At 37.6% G+C, this 20,492-nt stretch overlaps 9 protein-coding genes across 9 annotated transcripts; 3 read left to right on the forward strand and 6 right to left on the reverse strand.

Annotated features, from left to right (window-relative positions):
* Positions 1-476: 476 nt before the first annotated feature.
* On the forward strand, positions 477-2,379 carry L201_000149 (uncharacterized protein; the record flags this gene model as incomplete). The annotated part of the gene is made up of 9 exons (XM_066215953.1): positions 477-517; positions 638-768; positions 845-891; positions 984-1,172; positions 1,252-1,317; positions 1,410-1,487; positions 1,570-1,677; positions 1,738-2,214; positions 2,281-2,379. The coding sequence occupies 9 exons, from the start codon at positions 477-479 to the stop codon at positions 2,377-2,379; spliced, it is 1,236 nt and encodes a 411-aa protein (XP_066072050.1).
* Positions 2,380-2,797: 418 nt separating this feature from the next.
* On the reverse strand, positions 2,798-4,873 carry L201_000150 (uncharacterized protein; the record flags this gene model as incomplete). Its single annotated transcript, XM_066215954.1, has 10 exons — positions 2,798-3,008; positions 3,097-3,167; positions 3,246-3,583; positions 3,668-3,833; positions 3,896-4,121; positions 4,190-4,340; positions 4,414-4,527; positions 4,591-4,670; positions 4,732-4,777; positions 4,837-4,873. The coding sequence occupies 10 exons, from the start codon at positions 4,871-4,873 to the stop codon at positions 2,798-2,800; spliced, it is 1,440 nt and encodes a 479-aa protein (XP_066072051.1).
* A 994-nt stretch (positions 4,874-5,867) lies between these two features.
* L201_000151 (uncharacterized protein) lies at positions 5,868-11,860 on the forward strand (the record flags this gene model as incomplete). Its single annotated transcript, XM_066215955.1, has 7 exons — positions 5,868-7,276; positions 7,344-8,617; positions 8,681-10,248; positions 10,321-10,483; positions 10,561-10,683; positions 10,786-11,552; positions 11,696-11,860. 7 exons carry the CDS (start codon positions 5,868-5,870, stop codon positions 11,858-11,860), a joined length of 5,469 nt encoding a protein of 1,822 aa, XP_066072052.1.
* Positions 11,861-12,541: 681 nt separating this feature from the next.
* Positions 12,542-12,841, forward strand: L201_000152 (uncharacterized protein; the record flags this gene model as incomplete). Its single annotated transcript, XM_066215956.1, has 2 exons — positions 12,542-12,603; positions 12,673-12,841. 2 exons carry the CDS (start codon positions 12,542-12,544, stop codon positions 12,839-12,841), a joined length of 231 nt encoding a protein of 76 aa, XP_066072053.1.
* Positions 12,842-13,012: 171 nt separating this feature from the next.
* L201_000153 (uncharacterized protein) lies at positions 13,013-13,849 on the reverse strand (the record flags this gene model as incomplete). Its single annotated transcript, XM_066215957.1, has 1 exon — positions 13,013-13,849. One exon carries the CDS (start codon positions 13,847-13,849, stop codon positions 13,013-13,015), a length of 837 nt encoding a protein of 278 aa, XP_066072054.1.
* A 346-nt stretch (positions 13,850-14,195) lies between these two features.
* Positions 14,196-14,867, reverse strand: L201_000154 (uncharacterized protein; the record flags this gene model as incomplete). The annotated part of the gene is made up of 1 exon (XM_066215958.1): positions 14,196-14,867. One exon carries the CDS (start codon positions 14,865-14,867, stop codon positions 14,196-14,198), a length of 672 nt encoding a protein of 223 aa, XP_066072055.1.
* A 529-nt stretch (positions 14,868-15,396) lies between these two features.
* Positions 15,397-16,770, reverse strand: L201_000155 (uncharacterized protein; the record flags this gene model as incomplete). Its single annotated transcript, XM_066215959.1, has 2 exons — positions 15,397-15,594; positions 15,673-16,770. The coding sequence occupies 2 exons, from the start codon at positions 16,768-16,770 to the stop codon at positions 15,397-15,399; spliced, it is 1,296 nt and encodes a 431-aa protein (XP_066072056.1).
* Positions 16,771-17,543: 773 nt separating this feature from the next.
* L201_000156 (uncharacterized protein) lies at positions 17,544-18,314 on the reverse strand (the record flags this gene model as incomplete). The annotated part of the gene is made up of 4 exons (XM_066215960.1): positions 17,544-17,593; positions 17,768-17,869; positions 18,047-18,104; positions 18,213-18,314. The coding sequence occupies 4 exons, from the start codon at positions 18,312-18,314 to the stop codon at positions 17,544-17,546; spliced, it is 312 nt and encodes a 103-aa protein (XP_066072057.1).
* Positions 18,315-19,109: 795 nt separating this feature from the next.
* On the reverse strand, positions 19,110-20,337 carry L201_000157 (uncharacterized protein; the record flags this gene model as incomplete). The annotated part of the gene is made up of 4 exons (XM_066215961.1): positions 19,110-19,641; positions 19,721-19,950; positions 20,008-20,105; positions 20,184-20,337. The coding sequence occupies 4 exons, from the start codon at positions 20,335-20,337 to the stop codon at positions 19,110-19,112; spliced, it is 1,014 nt and encodes a 337-aa protein (XP_066072058.1).
* Positions 20,338-20,492: the final 155 nt, after the last annotated feature.

A 20,492-nucleotide genomic window follows, 5' to 3' on the forward strand; every position in this document is an offset into this window, starting at 1 on the left:
AAAGTCAAATACATGCGCATCAAGCGAAACATGTGTACTTGCTAAGGAAAAAGTTATAGGTAAAAGTGGCAAATCTCACCGCTTATCGCACTAGTAACCTAATCATTTTTAGCCTGCACGTCCAACTTGAAGACAATTCTCTAATAGACAGACTTCATGTTTCCCTAATCTCAATCCTGCCTCTCTTCCATACTCCTGCTTCCTGATGACCCTTCATGCTCTCTTGCCTCGCAAAACTTGCAATTGAACGTTGAATAATATGAACAGAGATTTGCCATTCAGGGTTGTGCCACGTTGCTTCAATCATCGATGATCTAAGATTATATCTGATCCACCATAACAACCCGACGGCGTATACCTCATGATCAACTCGTTCTTTGTTGTCCTTTTCTATATGTTTCTACATCGATTATTCTTTATCTGAACTTTACATATCTCCGTAATCTAATACACATCTCTTTAAAGATATCTCCAAAATGTCTGATCAAACAGCTTCTTCCTCCTCAGATATAACAATGTAAGTGATCTTCGATACTCTTAGATGATGTCATCTCTCGCAACCATTCTTCATTCATGTGCTATTCTAAACCTATTGATAATTGAAGAAGAAAATAGCTGATGAAATACCTATGTGTAGTACTGTAAAAGGTCCATCAGAATTGAAATTATCGATAACAATTTCACCAGAGAAAACAGTATCAGATTTGAAAGAATCAATAGCTAGTAAATCAGATGTTGAAAAGGAAAGACAGAGATTGATATATTCTGGTAAGTATCTATCGGTTTAGCTGCTTCTTCTTCACCATCCTGATGGAGCCAATTAGCTGACGTTGATATGGTTTAGGTAAAGTATTGAAAGACGAGGATGCTATATCAACGTATAAGATCCAAGTGAGTTGGATAATTCAATCTTCAGCAAGATCTGTTGTACCGCCTTGCAAATCGCGATTTTGCAGAGTAAGCTGACTGTAATGGTTTGATAGAATGGACATACTATACATATGGTAAAAGGAGCAGCAAAATCTGCAAACCCATCAACCTCAACTTCAACTTCAACCAGAACAGGATCAGGATCAACTTCTCAATCTTCCGCTCTACCTAGATTACCTCAAATGGGTACTGGATTGAATGTTGGTAGTAATCCAATTGACAATGTAGAGAACATCCATCATGTAAGTGATGCACATCTCATTAGCTTTCAATGCTACTACGCGTCTATGAAGCTGATACTCGAGGTTACCTATTCTACAGGGTTTAGCAGGTTTTAACCCATTTGCAGGTCAACCTGGATTAAACAACATGTTTGATCCTAACGCTGTACGTATGATATCCTTCCGCTTTACGGACAACAGATGATTTTTGATTTGAACGCCGACATTCGAGACTGACTGGTATGATTTCTATTACAGATGACTGGAATGATGAACAATCCTGATTTCTTACAATCAATGGCAGATATGATGGCTAGACCTGAAGTTCTCGATCAAGTGGGTGCAATACTCCTTTTACTCAGACTGTCAGCTGTGGAACTGTGTTTTGGTATTTAGGCTAATTATCACAACTTTACAGATTATCGCTTCAAATCCTCAATTACAATCTATGGGTCCTCAAGTCAGACAGATGATGCAATCGCCCTTCTTTAGACAAATGATGTCAAATCCTGAAACTCTTAGAACTGTAAGCTATCTTTCTGTCGTGAAATGAGCTTAATTGACCCAGAACAATGACTCCTCATAGATGATGCAAATGCAATCTTCGATGGGTGGTGGACAAGGTGGATTTGGTGGAGGTATGGGAGGAGGATTCAATCCATTTGGTGCCGGTGCCGGTGCAGGAGCTGGCGGAGCAGGTCAAACAGGAGATGCTGCTCCACCATCTGATCCATTCCCAAATTTATTCGCACCAAATGCCCCATCAACCAATACACCCTCTACAACTGGTGGAAACAATGCTCAACAGCCTAGAAGTCCAACAGGTCAACCACCAAATCCATTAGCATCTTTATTTGGTCCTGGTGCTGGTGGAGCTGGAGGAGCAAATCCATTTGGTGGATTTGATCCTTCTATGTTATTTGGGGCTGGTGCTGGAGGAGCTGGTGGACAAGGTGGAAATCCATTTGCAGGTTTAGGTGGATTCGGTTCACCTCCTGCTCCAAGAGATGAAAGACCTCCAGAAGAGATTTACGCTACTCAGTTAGGTCAATTGAATGCTATGGTAAGTCCCAACCGTCAATTGCGATCATGCGCGGCAAGTGCTAATGTTCGATTCATTGTGCTACAGGGTTTATGGGATGCTCAAAAGAATATAAGGGCTTTAAGATCTACTGGCGGAAATGTTGAAGCTGCTATAGAATTGATATTTTCAGGTCAATTAGATTGATTGGGTATATCATCATATAATGCATGAATATTTCGATTGATCAGATATACCTACTTATTTGAAAGACGAGTTAGTAAGCGACCGGCCTTTACCTGAAGCGTGATCAATATAATAGTTTAGAGTATACAGAATATACATCATCGTAATCTTGATTTGCTATATTAGATGTATAATAACGGAATGAGCTTTGGTGCTTCACGTAAAACAGATTGCTGTTCAAGGGATGCATTGCGAAATAAAGAAAATACATATGATATTTGATCTATTAAATTGATGATTTTATGATTTCACACACGAGAGAGAGAGAGAGACATATTTAGATGGTTTGAGTATATCTTACACCTAAACTATCACAATCACAAAACAGATTTCATACCGAAATTACTGATTAATGATTACCACCAATTAATTCAGCAATCTAATGAGTGTAATGTCTTGGAACAGGTTGAGGTTGACCATTCTTTTCAGCTTCAACAACAGATTTCCAATAAGAACCATGAGGGAAAGTGAAATCTTCTCTTGAGTCATCATATAAATCAATTGAATAACCACCTTTTGGATCTAAAGGTACGTTGTATCTACCTTGTTTGTTAATTGATACAGGGTATTTGAAGTGTTCGTGTAAGTGGCTAATAGGAGGGTTTATTCAATATTAGCATTTATTACACATACATAGTATAGTATTCTCTGATAGAGAAAGGATATATAAGAACTCACTCTACAAATTCAAGTACGTTTCTTTCCATTTCACCTGATACACAGATGAAATCAATCAAAGATAAATGAATCTAGTGTTTCAGAACGTAAATTACATCAGTAATTGATCTTAATTATCTATATGGGAGGTAGGAAAGTCCACTACTCACAACATATTCACATAAACCAACACCACCAGCATGTGGACAAACTGGTATACCGTATTTGGCAGACATTAACATTATTGATAAAATTTCATTTACACCACCAACTCTACATGAATCAATTTGACAAACATCTATAGCATCTAATTGTAATAATTGTTTGAAAACCATTCTGTTGTGTGCATGTTCACCAGTTGCAACACCGATATTTATTTCTTTTAATGCTTTTCTAATTGCTGCATGACCTACAGCATCATCAGGTGCAGTTGGTTCTTCAATGAACCATGGTTTTAATGGTTCAAGTTTTTTCATGTATTCAATTGCCTGAGGTACATCCCAGACCTCTAATGACAAAAAAAATGACAAAGAAAAAAAAAGAGATTAGCTCCGTTTGTAAATGTAGGGTTCTAGAGCCGGCTCAAACTCACGGTTAGCATCAACCATTAATACACATCCAGCAGGACCAGCATTCTTTCCTTCGATTGTTCTAGGTTCAATCACACGACCTTCAGGTAAATTGGCTTTATCGTCAATGATTGATCTGATAAGTCTACCTCTTCGTAAATCATCTTCAGGATCAGCTCCAACCTTGAGCTAAAAGGGAAAACCATTGTTATCAGTACATTTAACTCTTTTTTTCCAGAAAATCTGCTCACTTTGAAATGATTGAAACCTTGATTCAAAGCTTCTTTAGTTAATCTTGTAACTTTTTCATCTGAATAACCTAACCAACCAACTGAAGTTGTGTATGCAGGGTAACCTTTCTTGATAACTTCTTCTTCTCTTGCTTTTTTACCTGGGGCTTGTTTCTTCAATAATTCAAGAGCTTCTTCTTTTGTGATAGCATCGGTTATATATCGGAAAGAAGTAGCTTGTACGAATCTATAATCATCGTTGATCAGCTTTGGCTTTTTCTAAGGTGGATTTAAGAGCCAGGAATCTATACTCACTGTTCAGGTGTCCAGTCAACAACTAATTTCCATAATGGTTTCTTTTCGTGTTTGGCGAGTAAATCCCAAACAGCGTTGTTTACTGCAGCAGTAGCAAGGTGAATAACACCTTTTTCAGGACCAAGCCATCGATGTTGAGGATCAGATACGACTGTAGATCATTCAATATTAGTACACATATTCTTACTCGCACACCACATGCGAATCAAATCCTTGTAACTCACGGAAATCGAAGAAAGCACCCATGTTGTCGAAGATTGGTTGAAGTTCTTTACCGACAATTCTGTTGGCAATTTGTTCGATAGCGTAACATACGATATCGTTACCTCTACCGATGGCTATACGAAGTGAGATTAGTAAGTTAAACTGTTTTCTTGTGGAAAAATGCTCCTGATACTCACTGAAAGTCATACCTTGACCTTCGAGGTCAGAGTTGGTTTTGAGGATAATATAAGCAGCGGAATAATCACATTCCTTGTTCCTATTATGACAAGTAATGTCAGCATATCTGCATTTCCGTTGTATCCATATTGATGACTTACATGGCATCGGTACCATCACCAGAGATGTTTGTTGGGAAACGAACATCTACAAGAGAAGATTGTCAGTTGAGCGAACTATCCTTCACTGCTAAACATAGCACATACCGTGGATGGTAAACTCTGTGATCTTGAGACCTGACATGATGAATTGTTAATATCGAGTATAAGATGTAAAATAGGATTAGATAGGTTATAGAAAGAGAGGAAGAAAAAGTTCAAAGTGGATACCTCGATGCTGTATTTAAAGATAAACCGTTCTGGTCAAGGTGGACACCTCTTTACTATCAATTGTTTTTTCCGCTTCACAAGATTGGCGAGGTCTAAATGGTACTACCCACCATACCCCATCAATTACGTATGGCGGCCCGCAAGTCAATCGGCCCGGGATCACTAAATATAGTAACTCTCACGTGGTAGTTACGGCTCATTTGCCGGACTATCCGGGTTCTCAAAAGTCATCGCGCTCTCAACGATACGAAGCCTGATGTGGCATTGTCGAAACTCGCTTATCAGAAGTATGATCATAATTAATATTGTTGTTCATACTAATCATCCGAAAGGCAACCTCGTGGTATGATGGTACCTTATATTTTACCCTTAAACTGTGATTAACTTTCTTATTGTCTTTCGTCTTCTTTGATGATCAGTTTCATATTTTCTTATTGTTCGCTACTTTGATCATCCTAGATTAGACAATAAGATTTTTTGGAGAATGGCAAAGATTTCATTGTACTCTATACTGACATACTCAACTAAAGAATGTACATTAGGGGAGTAGGATTCAGCGCACGGTCGAAGCGAGGATGAGGAACTTCGTCATTGATTAGCAGGAATATCAATCCAATGTAACGTCTATCTCTCTTTCCATTTTTTTTTTATTTCCTCCTTGATGACTGACTCTGACTATATCCAAATACTGAATATTATTGCGAATACACAAATAAAACACATACTAATAACTACTCTCAGCAAAAAGTTGACATTTTTATACTTTCAGATACCTACAAATCAATTAAAAACGCTATATAATTCAACATCAGAACTTGAGGTTGAATCAACTTCTACACGCCCTTTCGACGAAATTAATCTGTACCTAATATACACCGATTGATCCGTCAAAGGTACCTTTCAACATCATGTCAAATCCATTCCATAACCCTGTGGCTTCCTCATCCTCTCCTCGTTCATCATCTTCCTCTCATTCTCCTACTTCTTCTTCTCGTGATCATAGGACTCCTCCTTCTCCTGCATTTTCACGACCTCCATCAACGAACGGTACAACGATAATTACGAACTCACGATACCCATCTGTATCTGTACGAAATTTGACGACACCTACCCAACCTAGACATATCCCTTCCACACCACCTCAGCAAAGCAGAACACGATTGAATTCACCTCCTTCAACTCTGACTAAAGCTTCGAACACAGCTTTACCTTTATCGCCATCACCATCAAGCGGAGGCCAATATCACTCTTCACCTCCCGTATCATTTCCTACTAGATTCGAACAATCAACTGAAGGTTTCGAATTAACTCCTGTAACTACACCAAAGCGTATGCCACCAAATATAAATTCAAGATCGAGAAATTTGGAATCACCTTTCCACGATAGACACTCAATTCAGGAATATCCTTCACAAGCACCTGATACAGATTATGAAGAAATGAATTCGGACAATAACATGGAAATGATAAATGATGAAGATCTATATGAATATTCAACTGGAAGAGTTTCAGGTGGAAAACAAAAAACAATGCCAGGATATCAATTTAGTTCATTGTCACCTAGAGGATTTAATGAAAAAGGTGAAAAATTGACTTTTGGTGGGATGTTAGATGAATTGGAAGCAGATGAAAATCAAAGACCTATATCAGAATATAGAAGATCATTATATGCAAATGGTATAGAATTAATAATACCAAAATCGACTTTAGATGATCATCCAGATTTACTAAATCAAGAACCAAATTTAACGAAAATTGAAAACCCCGACTTATTATCTCCTGATCTTACTTTAACTTTATCAAAAGATTCACCTCAAAAAGGAAATACTGTGGTGCCTGTCAGACCTACGTTTAGAAAATTATATTCATTATCATCCAGAAAGGAATATTTATTATTTCTATTACCTGCACTCCTATTATCAATCTTAGCATGTTTAATTGCACCTTATATGTCTTTGGTTATAGGTGATGCTTTTGCTGTATTTGCTGCATATCCATTTTTCACTGGTAACGCAACGGAATTAGATAAGAAGACTTTAAGAGATGGTGTGAATAAAACTTGTTTAAAATTGACTATTGCAGGTATATTAGCTTTATTAATCAATTACTTTAGAGGTGTATTTTGGGTTTGGTATGGTGAATCGGTTGCAGCAAAATTGAGAGATCTGGTCTACATAAACGTCTCAGATAAATCAATGGAATGGTTCGATTTAGGTATGGGTATGTCTGGTCGAGACGATCAACAAGATAGTGCCGATTCGAATGATGAAAATTCAGAAGCTGTTGGTGCAGGTGGTTTGATGTCAAAATTCACTAGGTGTGTATTCTGGCATGATTATCATAGTTGATGAGTTACAGGTTGCTGAAATTGATCTTGATTGTAGGGAAACCGACGATGTTCGTTTAGCTACTTCGTTATCGTCCGGTTTGGTAGTAATGAACGTTGGAACATTCGTACTGTGTTTTATCTTAGCCATGGTCAAATCACCTTTACTAGCTTTGGTAACATTATCGACTATACCTTTAGTTGTATTGACACAAATTGTCACTCAAGTGGTATCCATTCCATTATATTCTGAAGAAAGAAAAGCTTTTGCAGAAGCGTCAACGAATATTGAAAGAGTTACATTAGCAATATCGACAGTCAAAGTGCATAATGCACAAGGATATGAAAGCAAAAAATTCAATAAATTAATTGATAAAGGTAAAAAATCATTAATCAGACAAGGCTTAGTTTGGGGTATATCTGTTGGTTTAACAGATTTCCTATTATTAGGTACTTTTGTTTCAGGTTTTTGGTATGGTGCGAAAATTGTTAGAGATCATAAAGCTTCATCAGGTGATGTTATGACTTGTTTTTGGGCATGTTTATTTTCTGCTACATATTTACAACAAGCTGTTCCACATTCAACACTTATAACAAAAGGTAAAAACTCTTTAGCATCTTTATTAACCATCATTCAAAAAGATGATAAAGAAGATGAAGATTTATACCATGGCAATAATTCATTCTCATCATCTACTTCGACAAAAATGGATAAAAGAAAATCTAGACCAGTTAGTTTAAGAGGAATTAGACCTAATAAATATCATGGTGAATTTAATTTTCAAAATATATCATTTTCATATCCATCACGAAGAGAAAATTTAGTTTTAAAAGATATTTCATTATTTATACCTGCAGGTGAAACTACATTTATAGTTGGTGGATCTGGGTCAGGTAAATCAACTATAGCATCGATTCTATTAAAATTATATAAACCTTTATCAGGTGAGATTATAATGGATAATCAAAATTTCAAATATTTAGATTTAGATTATACAAAAGAAAATATAGCTGCTATTCAACAAGGTTGTATTTTATTCGATTTATCTGTACATGAAAATGTTGCTTTAGGTTTAGCTGGTTCAGCTCCATCAATAACAACAACTATCATGGGAGGAGTGGAAAAAGTAATAAGAAAAACTCCTAAAGATGTTACTAGACAAGAAGTTATTGAAGCTTGTAAAATGGCTATGATACATGATTTTATTGAATCTTTACCAGAAGGGTATGAAACTAAATTAGGTACAGGTGGAAATAGTTTAAGTGGTGGTCAAAGACAAAGATTAGCTATTGCTAAAGCCATCATTAGGGATCCTACGGTCTTGATTTTGGGTAAGTCGTATATGATTGTCATTACCAGTATTTCACTGACTTGACAAACTTTGTCCATCACAGATGAAGTGACTTCCGCTCTTGATACAACATCTCGTGTTCAAGTTTTCCAAAATTTGAAAAAATGGCGAAACAATAAAACAACTATTGTGATTACTCATGATTTATCACAAATAGTTTCAGATGATTTCGTTTATGTCATGTCTAATGGTATAATAGCAGAACAAGGATTCCGAGTTGATTTAGTCAAAAAGACTGATGGTGTATTTGCGAATATGGCAGCTGAACAAGCTGTTACACCATTTCCTATCAAACGTATATCTGATGAAACAAACTGGCAAGATTCATTAGAAGAGATACTAGATATGGAAAATGAATTTGATATGGACCAATCAATGGAAGATAGAAGGGATTCATATCGAGCAAGTACACCTAACTTTAGTAGGTTAAGTGCAAGACCTGGAGGAGGTGGGTATATGGATATTTTAGATGGTTATTCAAGATCAGCAAATCGATTATCTTCATCAAATCCACAGACTCCCTCAACCAATCAATCAGGAAAGAGATTAAGTAAAGCTCAAAAGAGATTAACTTGGACGCCCGAAGATCTAAATTCAGGCTCAAGAGCACCTAGCAGAATTAGTATGAATAGATCGGAATCTAGAATGTCAAGACATTCCACTGCCAATGCCAATGCCAATGCCAATAACAGATCAAGCACAGATTTACCTAGAGTACAACCTAGCTTCGATTCTTCTCGAGCACCCTACCAACAAAGACCGATTACGCCTGGTAGAGACAATGGTTTGCTTCATGCGAATTGGATGGACAAAGACGCTTCACCTTACTCTTCGGATTCTCGTACATCGATGAAATTGAGACAAAGACAACAACGCACTTTAAGTGAAAATTTTGAAGATGATTTAAATGCCTCAAAAACTAATCTATCGATCACCACTCATGATCCATCTTCTTCATCTGATTTAGAAAAGACTTCAACCGTTGTACCTGTACCAAGTTTAATATCTTTAATTCGATTATATTTCCCTACATTACCTGATAAACATCTTTTGGTCATTGGATGTTTAGGATCAATTGGACATGGTATTACAACACCAGTTTGGTCATTTTTTTTAGCTAAATTAATGCAAATTGTTGGTGCAGGTGGATTAGATACAGAAAGATTAACAAAATTTGGATTAATCATATTAGGTTTATGTATTTTACAAGGATTTTTTGATTTTTTATCTGAATGGGCATTAACATCATTATCTGCAAAATGGTCTTGTCAAATCCGAAAAATATCTTTTTTGAAATTGTTAAAACAAGATAAATCATTTTTTGATGATTCATCAAAAAATTCAAGTTCAAGATTAGTTCAAATTTTAATTAAAGATGTTGATGATTCAAGAACTTTAATGTCTCAAGTTATTGGAAAATCAGTTACTGTTATTACGATGATTTCTTTTGGTTTAATTTGGGCTGTTATTGTTAATTGGCAATTAACTTTAATTGGTTTAGCTTTAGCACCTTTATTCGGTGGTTTTTTAGCTTTTAATAGTTGGTTTATATCTAAAATTGAACAAAAACATAAATTAGGTAGAGAAGCTGTTGCGAGAACTTTTTATGAAGTAGGTAGTTTCATCGTTCTTTCTGTCTGAAATAAGCTATCATACTGACCTGACTTATTTCCATAACACCAGAGCATATCCAATATTCGTGGTATTAGAGCTATGGCTTTAGCATCAGCTTTCGAAGTCAAGTTTCAACAAGATGCTGTACGAGCAAAACAATTAGGTGATAACGCAGCTTATGGTTTAGCTATGGGTGGAGCTGTGGCGGCTGCTTTACCATTGGTCGCTCAAGGTGAGTAGAATGCGATATTTGCGAAACAGAGACGGATTGGCTGATGCCTGATACCTACCTTATTATCGTTCAATTAGCTTTGATGAATTATGCTGGTTCAGTATTCATGATACAAAACAAAATGAATTATCAAGAAATGTTACAAGTCTACAATTTAGTCTTATTCAGTTTAACTTTTGGTTCTGCCATGCTTGATTTCAGTGAGTCAAAACGTTGATTTTGCTCTCACCAGATGTTTCTAAGCCAAAAAAAAAAAGATAATGATAACTAAACAATTTTTCTCCGATGCCGTTCTGCTATAGTCCCAATCATGTCTAAAGCTAGAGTTGCAGCTCGAGATTTTAATCGATTATATTTATTAAATACGAATAATACAGAAGAATCTCAAGGTGAATTAAGATATCCAATCAAAGGTAAAATTGAATTTCGTGATATATCATTTAATTATCCAACTAGATCAGAAGTACAAATTTTAAATAAAATCAATTTTACTTTAAATCCTGGTGAATGTGTTGCAATTGTTGGAGAATCAGGTTCAGGTAAATCAACTATTGCATCATTATTACAGAGATTATATAAACCTTCAAGTGGAAAAATCATTTTAGATGATAAATTTGATTTAAATAAAAGTGATATAAATTGGTTAAGAAATCATTTAAGTATCGTATCGCAATCAACCAATTTATTTAATCAATCTATTGCTGAAAATATATCTTATGGATATAAATCAACTAATACGTTCTCAAAATCTTACTCTCCTGATGAAAAGCAAAATCAGGAGCATGATAATGATGATGATGAAGAAAGAGAAGATTTACCTTTAATGGAAATTGAAAAATCAGCAAAATTATCAAATATACATGATTTTATTATAAATTTACCAAAAGGATATCAAACTAATTTAGGTGAAAATGCAAATTTAATTTCAGGTGGTCAAGCTCAAAGATTACAAATTGCAAGAGCTTTATTTAAATCACAATCAAATACTTTAATTTTAGATGAATGTACTTCTGCTTTAGATGTTGATAATGCTAAAATGGTTTTAGATACTATTGTTGATATAAAACATGTAAGTCATCTCTCCTTTTCTACTCTCCTGATATTTCACCTCTTCTTTCATTCGTTCATCCATACTCGTACATACATCGATTCCTCCCCGTCTGTTCCTTTGCATTGAATCTGATTTTCCAAATTCTTTTTCACATTGTTTAGTCTCGAACAACTATATTCATAACGCACTCCATTGAAGCTATGAAACGATGTGATAGAATCATTTGTCTAGGTCAAGGTAAAGTCTTGGAAGATGGTACTTTCAACGAGCTAATCAATAAAGGCGGTGTTTTCGCTCAATTGCTACGAACTGGTGAATGGGAATAATTAGTCATATAGAAAAGCACAATTTCGGTAATTTTAACTTATTTGTATTCATATTGTCAATTTTTTCTAGTTATATTCAGAAATATAGAATTTCGTTTCATTTCTTCGATTGTTTCACATGTTTTTCATTCATATTTCATTCATATAGGTTATACATAAATTGAATGAGGTATGCACAATGTTGTAACGTTGTAACGATATATGATGCAGGATTAAAATATCAGACACAGACAGGTCACATGTATAAGCACTGACGGCTACAACGAAGAAGCCGACCGGTATATGCTGTACTCGACTGTTAGACATGTTGCGTAGAACGTTAATGCCAATCGAAGCCAGTCCCGCTTGCTTTATCTCCTATCTACTGTAAATTCTTATCTTTCAACAGGTTAAACCTCTGTTCTGCCAAGCTCCGGACAGATAAGGTCACAAAGAAGGCTAAGTCGTCATGGATGGTTCGATAAACTTGTTTCGACTGGCATAAAGGAACGGCTTATATCATTCCGGCTTGATAATACTAATTACAGAATAAATTTTAAGGTATAAAACCGGTCAAGCTAATAGCGTTGAGTGCACCACAGTATCCGGTATCCGCTTCCATACCCATACAATATTCATCTTGCTTCTTCACTCTGAGCGACACTTCAACGGCATAATCTAAAGACACAAAGCATCTTAATCATGCCTCAATCAATCTGGACCTATAACGGATCAGTTTCTCACAGTGGAAGTTTTATGGTAGAGTAAGTAGAGATAGATTAGATCCTGGTTCTCCTTGTAACCTGACTAACACTGTTCCCACATTTATACAGCCCTTCAGAAAGTAATGATACTCAATCTTCAACAGCTGGGGATCAATCTACCAAAGCTGCTTCCAGGACTTCTCACAGTGCAGGTACTGCCGGTATCGGCTCCACTACTCCAGGCTCTTCCTCCCCAAGCTCTGCTTTCAGTCACAATTACTCCGCCGAAAGCGAGTGATCGTGCATGACGTATCCGCAAAGCAAACGAACATACGTACAATTGCTACCTTCATATGTTATGGTACTGTAATCAGTCTAAAGAGCTAGCGGGATTGATATTTACAGGTAGCAGTGCCAAGGAATGCATTTTTTAATTTACTTTGACTAATTATACTTGGTGGAGTGGTTCTTATTTCAAGATTTTCTCAAATTCGTCTATCATGACTTGCCCATCGTTTAATTTAGCAACGTCCTTTAATGCCTTTCTCCAATTATCATACAATTCCATTCTCAACGATTTACGTTCTAACAGCTTTTTAGTACTTTCCAATTCTTTCGTTATCAGATCCAATTGTTCCACCTTGTTCTTGAGTTCTTGATCCTGCCATAAAACAACATCAACTACCTTGTTTTTGTTCATAATTGAGACTTGCCCATCTGGCGAATTGAACTTTATTGTTTCTAGATCCGCTTGATTGTGTTCTGCCATCTTATTAAACATTTCTTGCAGTTCTTTATTCTTCTTTTCTAATTCCGAATTCTTTACCGATAACTCTTTTGATAGTCTCACAGCTGAATTATGGAATTTATTGTAATCGCTTATAATTTTGGTTATTTCCTTGTTTGTTGCCTTTAGCGATTTAATTGAATCTTCCTTGATTTTCAGAGAGTTGGAAGTTTCTATATGTTCTCTTCTTTCCTTGTTTAGCAAGTTGTTTTTCTCAATGAATTTTTCTTGAAGTGATTTAAGTGATCTTCTAAGCATTTCATTCTCGTCTTTAGCTGATTTCAGTTCTTCTTGTTCACCTGTTCTGAGTGGAGTAGTGGTTAACAGACCTTCCCGTGTTACAGGAGATGAAGCAGATGAAATGGCAGGGATATTGATGTGTGAGGTGCTGGGATTGACAGACATGTAGGCTCCAGGGGGTGGATGATGACTGAATGTTGAAGAAGAGGGACCGGCTGAGGAAGGCACGGTGTGTGCTGGAGGAGAAAGATACGTCTGCTGCCAGGGTAAGGTCTTCATGGTATGATATTACGGATGCATGTTCGATTGAGGATGATATGGGAATGGAGATTGGCGAGCGATGGAAGGTATTTGGTGATTTGAAGGAGGGAATGCTGAGCGAGATAACGGAGGAGGCTGTGAGGAATGGTGATTCCTAATGGGAACTGTTTGTGTCGGAACCTGCTGAGTGGATGTCACTGTTGGAGATGATGATGCTGAAGAAGCTATTAATGGTGTCGATGCGGACGGTGATGATCTTGATGTCGGTGGCTGATCAACTAATTTGGATATGTAGGCCGCAGCTGGTAGCTGGGCGGTAACAGAACCTGTAGAATTGATAGCTTTCCGCTGCATTTCCAATAATTCAGCTCGCGCGGCTTCTTCTGCTGCTTTTTGTGCATTGAGCATTGCGTTCTGGGGCTTTTGAAGCTCCATCTTCGTTGGTTAGATCTATTACCATATGTGTAGGTTCTGGATTCCGTGACACTAATTTCTCTTTAGCTAAAGATGAAACGGAAGCTGAAGTGTTAGATTTCTTATTTTTCGCTGGACATGATGGTTTAGTCACTGTTACTCGAGGTCTTGGTTTAGGTACAACCGCAGCTGTGATTTCAGGTCTACCAATTTTTACAGGTTTATCTTTAAATAGTAATTCTTCTAATTCTGTGTTGTATGTTTTAGGTTTGGGTTTTGTGATTGATGGCATGTGGGTTCTAACTAATCCTCTGATAGACGAATCACGGTAGAAATTGGATGTTGTTTTCTTCGATAATCTATCGGAATTCAGTAGGCTTGATGAAGAAGAAGGAGGAGAAGAAGAATTATGGATACTAGATGCCGGTCTCTTTAGACTGACTTTCAGCGATACACGTGAATCCGATTCCAATTCTCTCGTTATACTTGGTTGAGTAGGTGATGAAGATTGAGCTGTAGAAGATGAAGATGAAGGCAACCTTGAAATTTTAGGTGTACTTGAGCCATTACTAAGAGTAGTTTTGGTGTTTGATCTGGTAGCACTTGTGGAATCTTGTGACATGATGTGATCGAAGAATGCACCAATGTCTTGGTGATCGTCGTATGATGGGGTTAACATGACGATTAGCGTTTGGGGCTTGTATAAGTAGGTCAATTCGATACTACAAGGATTCCAAGGTGAGTCTGAAAGCTGAATCGATGTTAGCGTGACGCAAGATGAGGTCAAGGCATGAGACTTTAAAAACGAAATTGACAGTAAAGGTCAATGAGAACATTACGCTCTGAGACTGCTGGGGAAAACACGTAAAAAAAGTCAAAGAGTAATGTTGGGACATATCAGACGCGTCAAATGGTTAATTCAGGGTTATCCGATCCTTATCGCTATCACACTTATCACGTTATTTGTGATTGTGAAGGCAGCGATTTCGTACAGTAGTACTCTACAGTAGAGATATGCATGATGTAAGGTAAATTGCATGATGTATATGGGGATATCGTATTCAGGTCTAAAACGGCAATCTGTGAGCTACTTATGACAATGATCACAAGACATGTGGTGTGCTGAAACTTGCAGTAAATTCTGGTTCTGCTTATAAACATGCCTTGGCAATTACAGTCTTCAGATCCCATATCTCTCTTCGAAGATTATTGTTCTCTAACTCGACATCATTTCTGATAACTTGATATTTCGATCGTTGAGTATCAATGTAACTTCTCATCTCTGTGTTGACCTCCTCAAGAGCTTTAACCCTTTTGGGCCAGGCTTCTTCGTCGATGGTCGACTTCGCCTTCGAATTGTATATCAGCAGAGGCAGATGGTTTGTGATGGTTATGTTTTTTAGTGAATTGGCGGATAGGTGACTTACTTTCGGTCTCTGTTCATTTGAAACTTCTGATCGGGTATTCATATCAATGGTTGGATTTGATATTTGTTGACGCAGCTCAGCATTTTCTGCTCTTGATTGACTAAGCTGTGCATCACTTCTCTCCAGACATCTTGTTACTTCTACAAGCTTTCTCTGCTGAGCTTGATGCTCTTCTAGTAGATGGGTGACTGATATATGTCCAATCGGCCTTGTGAAGTACTGGTTAACCGGTTTCTTGATAGGCACCATGACCAAGCACTGATGCTGATTTGGTTCTGATGCCTTGTTGGCACGAAAGTCTTTCAGCTGTTGAACTGCTGCAGAGATGTTGTCTTTTTCGGTTATCACTTCTTGTTGAAGAGATTGAATGGTTGAATCCTTTTCGCAGATAGTTTCCTGAAGGGTCGAGATCTCTTGCTCTAAGCTGCTTTTAAATTGAAGTTGCTGTTCAAGCGAATCGATTATTGAGTCTCTGTCCTTTAGCGAGCTCTCAAGGTGTAGCTCTCTGGCCTTTGATTCTTTCATTTCTTCCACAAGCTTATCTCTCTTTTTATTGAATTCGGCTTGTATGTTATTTATGTCCTCCCTCATTTGTGAGTTGATCTGTTCTTCCTGATATAATTGTTCTTCGAGAATAGTGATGGTTTTATCTTGTTGAATAGCTGAATTGGAAAGCTTGTACATCTCATTTCGATGTTCTTCCTTTTCCCGTTCAAGTTGATTTCGTAATTGGTTGACTGTTTCGTCTTTTTTGGTCAATGCATGAAACAAGTTGACATTCTTTTCATGCGCTCGTTTCAATTGCACTTGTATTATTGATTGATTATGATCGAGCTCTTGATATTTAGCTTGAAGATGTTGTAAAGAGGAAAGACACTTCTCCCATCGGTCGAGGAAAGCAGATACTGTTGGCTGAGCGGTAGTATCAACAAAATTAAGCAAATTTTTAGCCATCTGTAAAGCTTGAAGTTGATCTTGTATGAACGGATGACTACTACAATCTTCCTTCGATCGTGGGATATGAGGTGAGAAGCTTGAATCATCTTCCTCGACCTCCGTAATACGGATTCGCTTCTTGGTAGGAGATGAGGAAGACATCTTTCATTGATCTTTGAGAGCAGGTAAAATAAGTCAAGTAGGAAACTGGAAAGAGTTACTCGATATTAGTGATATATTCGATGACACGGGACGAGAAGTATGAAATTATCTGATAAGTACCTTTTTGCGAGTGGTTGGCTGGACACTTGAGAGCTCCACATGTAAGCGATGAAAGAGAGATGCGGAAAGAAGAAGGAAGATGGAGTTCAACATTGATACGAGTTGTATGCATCCTTGATATCACCTTTGCTATCCGTCATCAATAATGATGACTGTAGTCGAGTCAACCTGTGTTATTGTATACTTTCTGATAGATCACTAACCAAGAGGTCTGAGCGTGAATTTGATGATAAATACGTAAATACAGGACAATCTGATCGTGGCGGCCAACGTGCTTCCTTTACTTACCAAAAGTTTGGCTGATGCCGAGGTCTGTCCACCATGTGAGCTATATGGTTCTTTCGAAAAACCTTCAGATCTGTAAATGATATGAAGTGTTTTCAGACAGGTCGGGTTAGTCGTTAGGTTCTAGTTCATAATACTATTCTCATATATGTGTATACGACTTTAGATATATGGAGAAATCTGACATTACGAGTACCAATGCTCTAACGAATTCATACATGTTCGGGATTCTTACGTGTAATTACTATAAATGCTATTCTTGCGATTCGCCTTAAATTCCTTACTGATTTGCCTGTTGATGCTTCCTTCCATGATATCTTATAATTTGCAACAATTACTGCTGTGGTTTCTTGTTCACACCGACCGCCTTATTGGGTAGAGCCGTAGTATTGTTGTTGTTGATGACCATGTGGTGGAGCTATGATGATGCGGTCAGCTTCGATCATTATTACCACAAAATGCAATAACAAAGGACAACATAGTAGAACCGATATATGAGGTAGATCAGACAGAACGGAGTACAAAGAAGACTGATGACGGGAGGTACGAAGGAGAGAATTTTAACGAGTTCAACTCCAGAAAGTGTACTTACGAGGAGCACCAGTGTATCCAGGTCCTGATTCTACAAAGTTACCATTACCTAAATAAGTGTAACCACCTGGGCCGAATGATTCTTCTGCTTTCATCTTTTTATCTGTAATTCAAGACGCGGGTAAATTAGCAAGTGGCACTTTTCGACTGATGTTTCACCCGTCCTGCCGACCATCCAAAAACGACATTCCTCATCATTCTGACACCAAAATGCCTTTCCAGACTTCATTCTGAACGATTTCTGAACACTTTTAACCCATTTTTGAAGCATAGAACTCACAGATTAACCAGAAGGCATGAATATGACCAGGTAAATAACCAAGCACTGTTAAAAGAATCTACGTGTTTTGGTTACTATCAGCTCAAATCGCACATCTTGTTGAAGTCTGGCATGAAGGAGTTCAAGCATCGTAAAAAAAAATGCCCCTATAAGCTCGAGTACTGACATTAATAAGGAGATCGCATGAGCATCCAGTGATCATAGCAGCCGCAAGAGGTGGGAAAAGGATAGCGACCAGAATTAAGATGATGTCTGAACCTCGAACCATTTTGAATGATTTATGTTGTTTAAAAAGACTGTTAATGAGTGAAAAGCGGGTTTGGTGTATTCGCGTATAACGAGAGGTTCAAGTGGACTAGGCGATTGGTTCAGAACTGTTGGTTGATAGTATTTATTCTAAATATGACCTATAATAACGAGTTGTGATAATAGTATGGATGAAGAGGATGAAGAAGAATTATAGGATGTTCGAAATGAACAATCACGATGGTATGTGAAGGTGGCGAGAGCAGGGCAGAGAACGGCAGACTAAAGTGGAAAGGTTAATTCAAGTGACATCATCGTCGGCGCATAGGATTAAGCGCTAGGCACCAGAGCTTTCATGATTGATTACGTATTCAGCTTTTCTGAAAACTGAATCAGATGGCAAGTAACCTAGTGAAATGGTTGACGGCTTGAGCATCTAGCTTTTACACGGAGCATCTTCATGGCATTATAGAAAAAGCGAGAACCGTGAAGTTAAATAGAGGGCAATGTAAGAAAGGAAGTTGCTTTCCCGCCGTTTGGACTTGGTAAACCACGATGGCTGTGATAGATTGCTGGCAAAAATGGTCTCCGTTGCTTAGCTGCTTAAAGTGATGAGAGGCTAGCGAGAGAAAGAGAAGGAAAGGGGAAAGGAAGGGACGGGAAGGGACTTTCGATATCAGACATTTCAAATATGGGAGCGGGGATATAGTGAAAGATCGATCATTTTGTCTCCCAAACAATGACGAAGACCTGCATACATACCGGATCATAATACTTAATATATACACCACCATTGTCATATATCGATAAAACCTAATCACACTTCCCAAATAAAGTTTTTTATCTCATCCAAACCATTACCTTGTTCTTTCTCTTTTTGTGAATTATCATTACTTGGTATACCTAAACCACTTGCACCGAAAGATATCTCTACACCCTCTACATCATTCCAGTCAAAAGAACCTTTACCTCCCCAGATCAAATTTTCATCTATTTCTTCATCACCTTCACCTAAACCCACTGAAGTATTCGCAGAACCACTTCCAAACAATCTTGAGAAGAAACTTCCTGAAGAACTACCTGAAACTCTACTCATTCCTTCTATTTTACCTCCACTACCACCCCTAGATGATTTTAATTTATCCATTTCCCTGGTCAATATGGACTTTACTCTATCTTTGGCTGTTGCCAATGATGTTTCTGGTAAATCAGGTGGTGATTGGTCATTAGATGGCGTAGGACGAACGAGCAAATCGGTCTTATGTGCTAAAAATAATACTTTGATGGGTTCGAATGTTTGTGTGGTAACTGATAGATTAGATAAAGCTGTTAAAATGGGTGGTATCTCTCTACGAGTTACATTTCATATTAAGCATGAATTATATGAGTTATTTTAACAGGAACTTTGTTAGGAAAAGTCAGACTTACTCGGCGACAGCAGCTGAATTTCTAACTAGAGCTTGTACGTCAATGACAAAAACAACTACACTAGCTTCTTTCACATATTTTTTCAATTCATCTTTAAGTCTAGGATGTCCAGGTAAATCAACTAATTTTACAGGCTTTGTTTGTCCATCGGAAAAGGGCGAGCTGAATGGGAATGTCGTTATCGAAGGTTGAATAGAGGTATGGGTTTGGGGATATGAGTTATGGACAAGCTAGAAGCCAAACGAAATGAGCTTGAATTGACTGATAGAAGCAAATTTAACTCTCACCTTTGCAAATAGAGAAGTTTTACCACTATCACTTGGTCCTACAAGTAATACAGTTGTTGGACCTGATCTTCGAGAAGTCTTCTTCCCTGATCGGAACACTGAGCACGAGGAGTCAATGTAAGCTCCTACAGCTGTAATTCTTTAGACATGATGAGACTATGCGAATCCAAGCTTACGACTAAGGAAGATCAATAGTACCACCAAACCTCCTGCGGCAGCTACGAATTTAGGATCCTGCAGCAAAGGATGAGCGAGCAACGAGGAGATAGGTTCTACCTCTGAAGTTGCAGCTGTATCTGTCGAGATCACTTTTCCTTGGGGGACCGACATGTTTGTTAGCGGACCTCAGTTGCTCAAAGTCTATGTCTTGTTAAATCTGTAAAATGAGTAATGTCTGTTGCAACAAAGCATATGAGGAAAGTACAATTAATGTTATTGGAACCCAACATCATCCTATAGCAGCGATTTCTACGGTTATCTAGGAT

This window comes from Kwoniella dendrophila, chromosome 1 (assembly GCF_036810415.1).
Source record: "Kwoniella dendrophila CBS 6074 chromosome 1, complete sequence".
Classification (NCBI taxonomy): domain Eukaryota; kingdom Fungi; phylum Basidiomycota; class Tremellomycetes; order Tremellales; family Cryptococcaceae; genus Kwoniella; species Kwoniella dendrophila.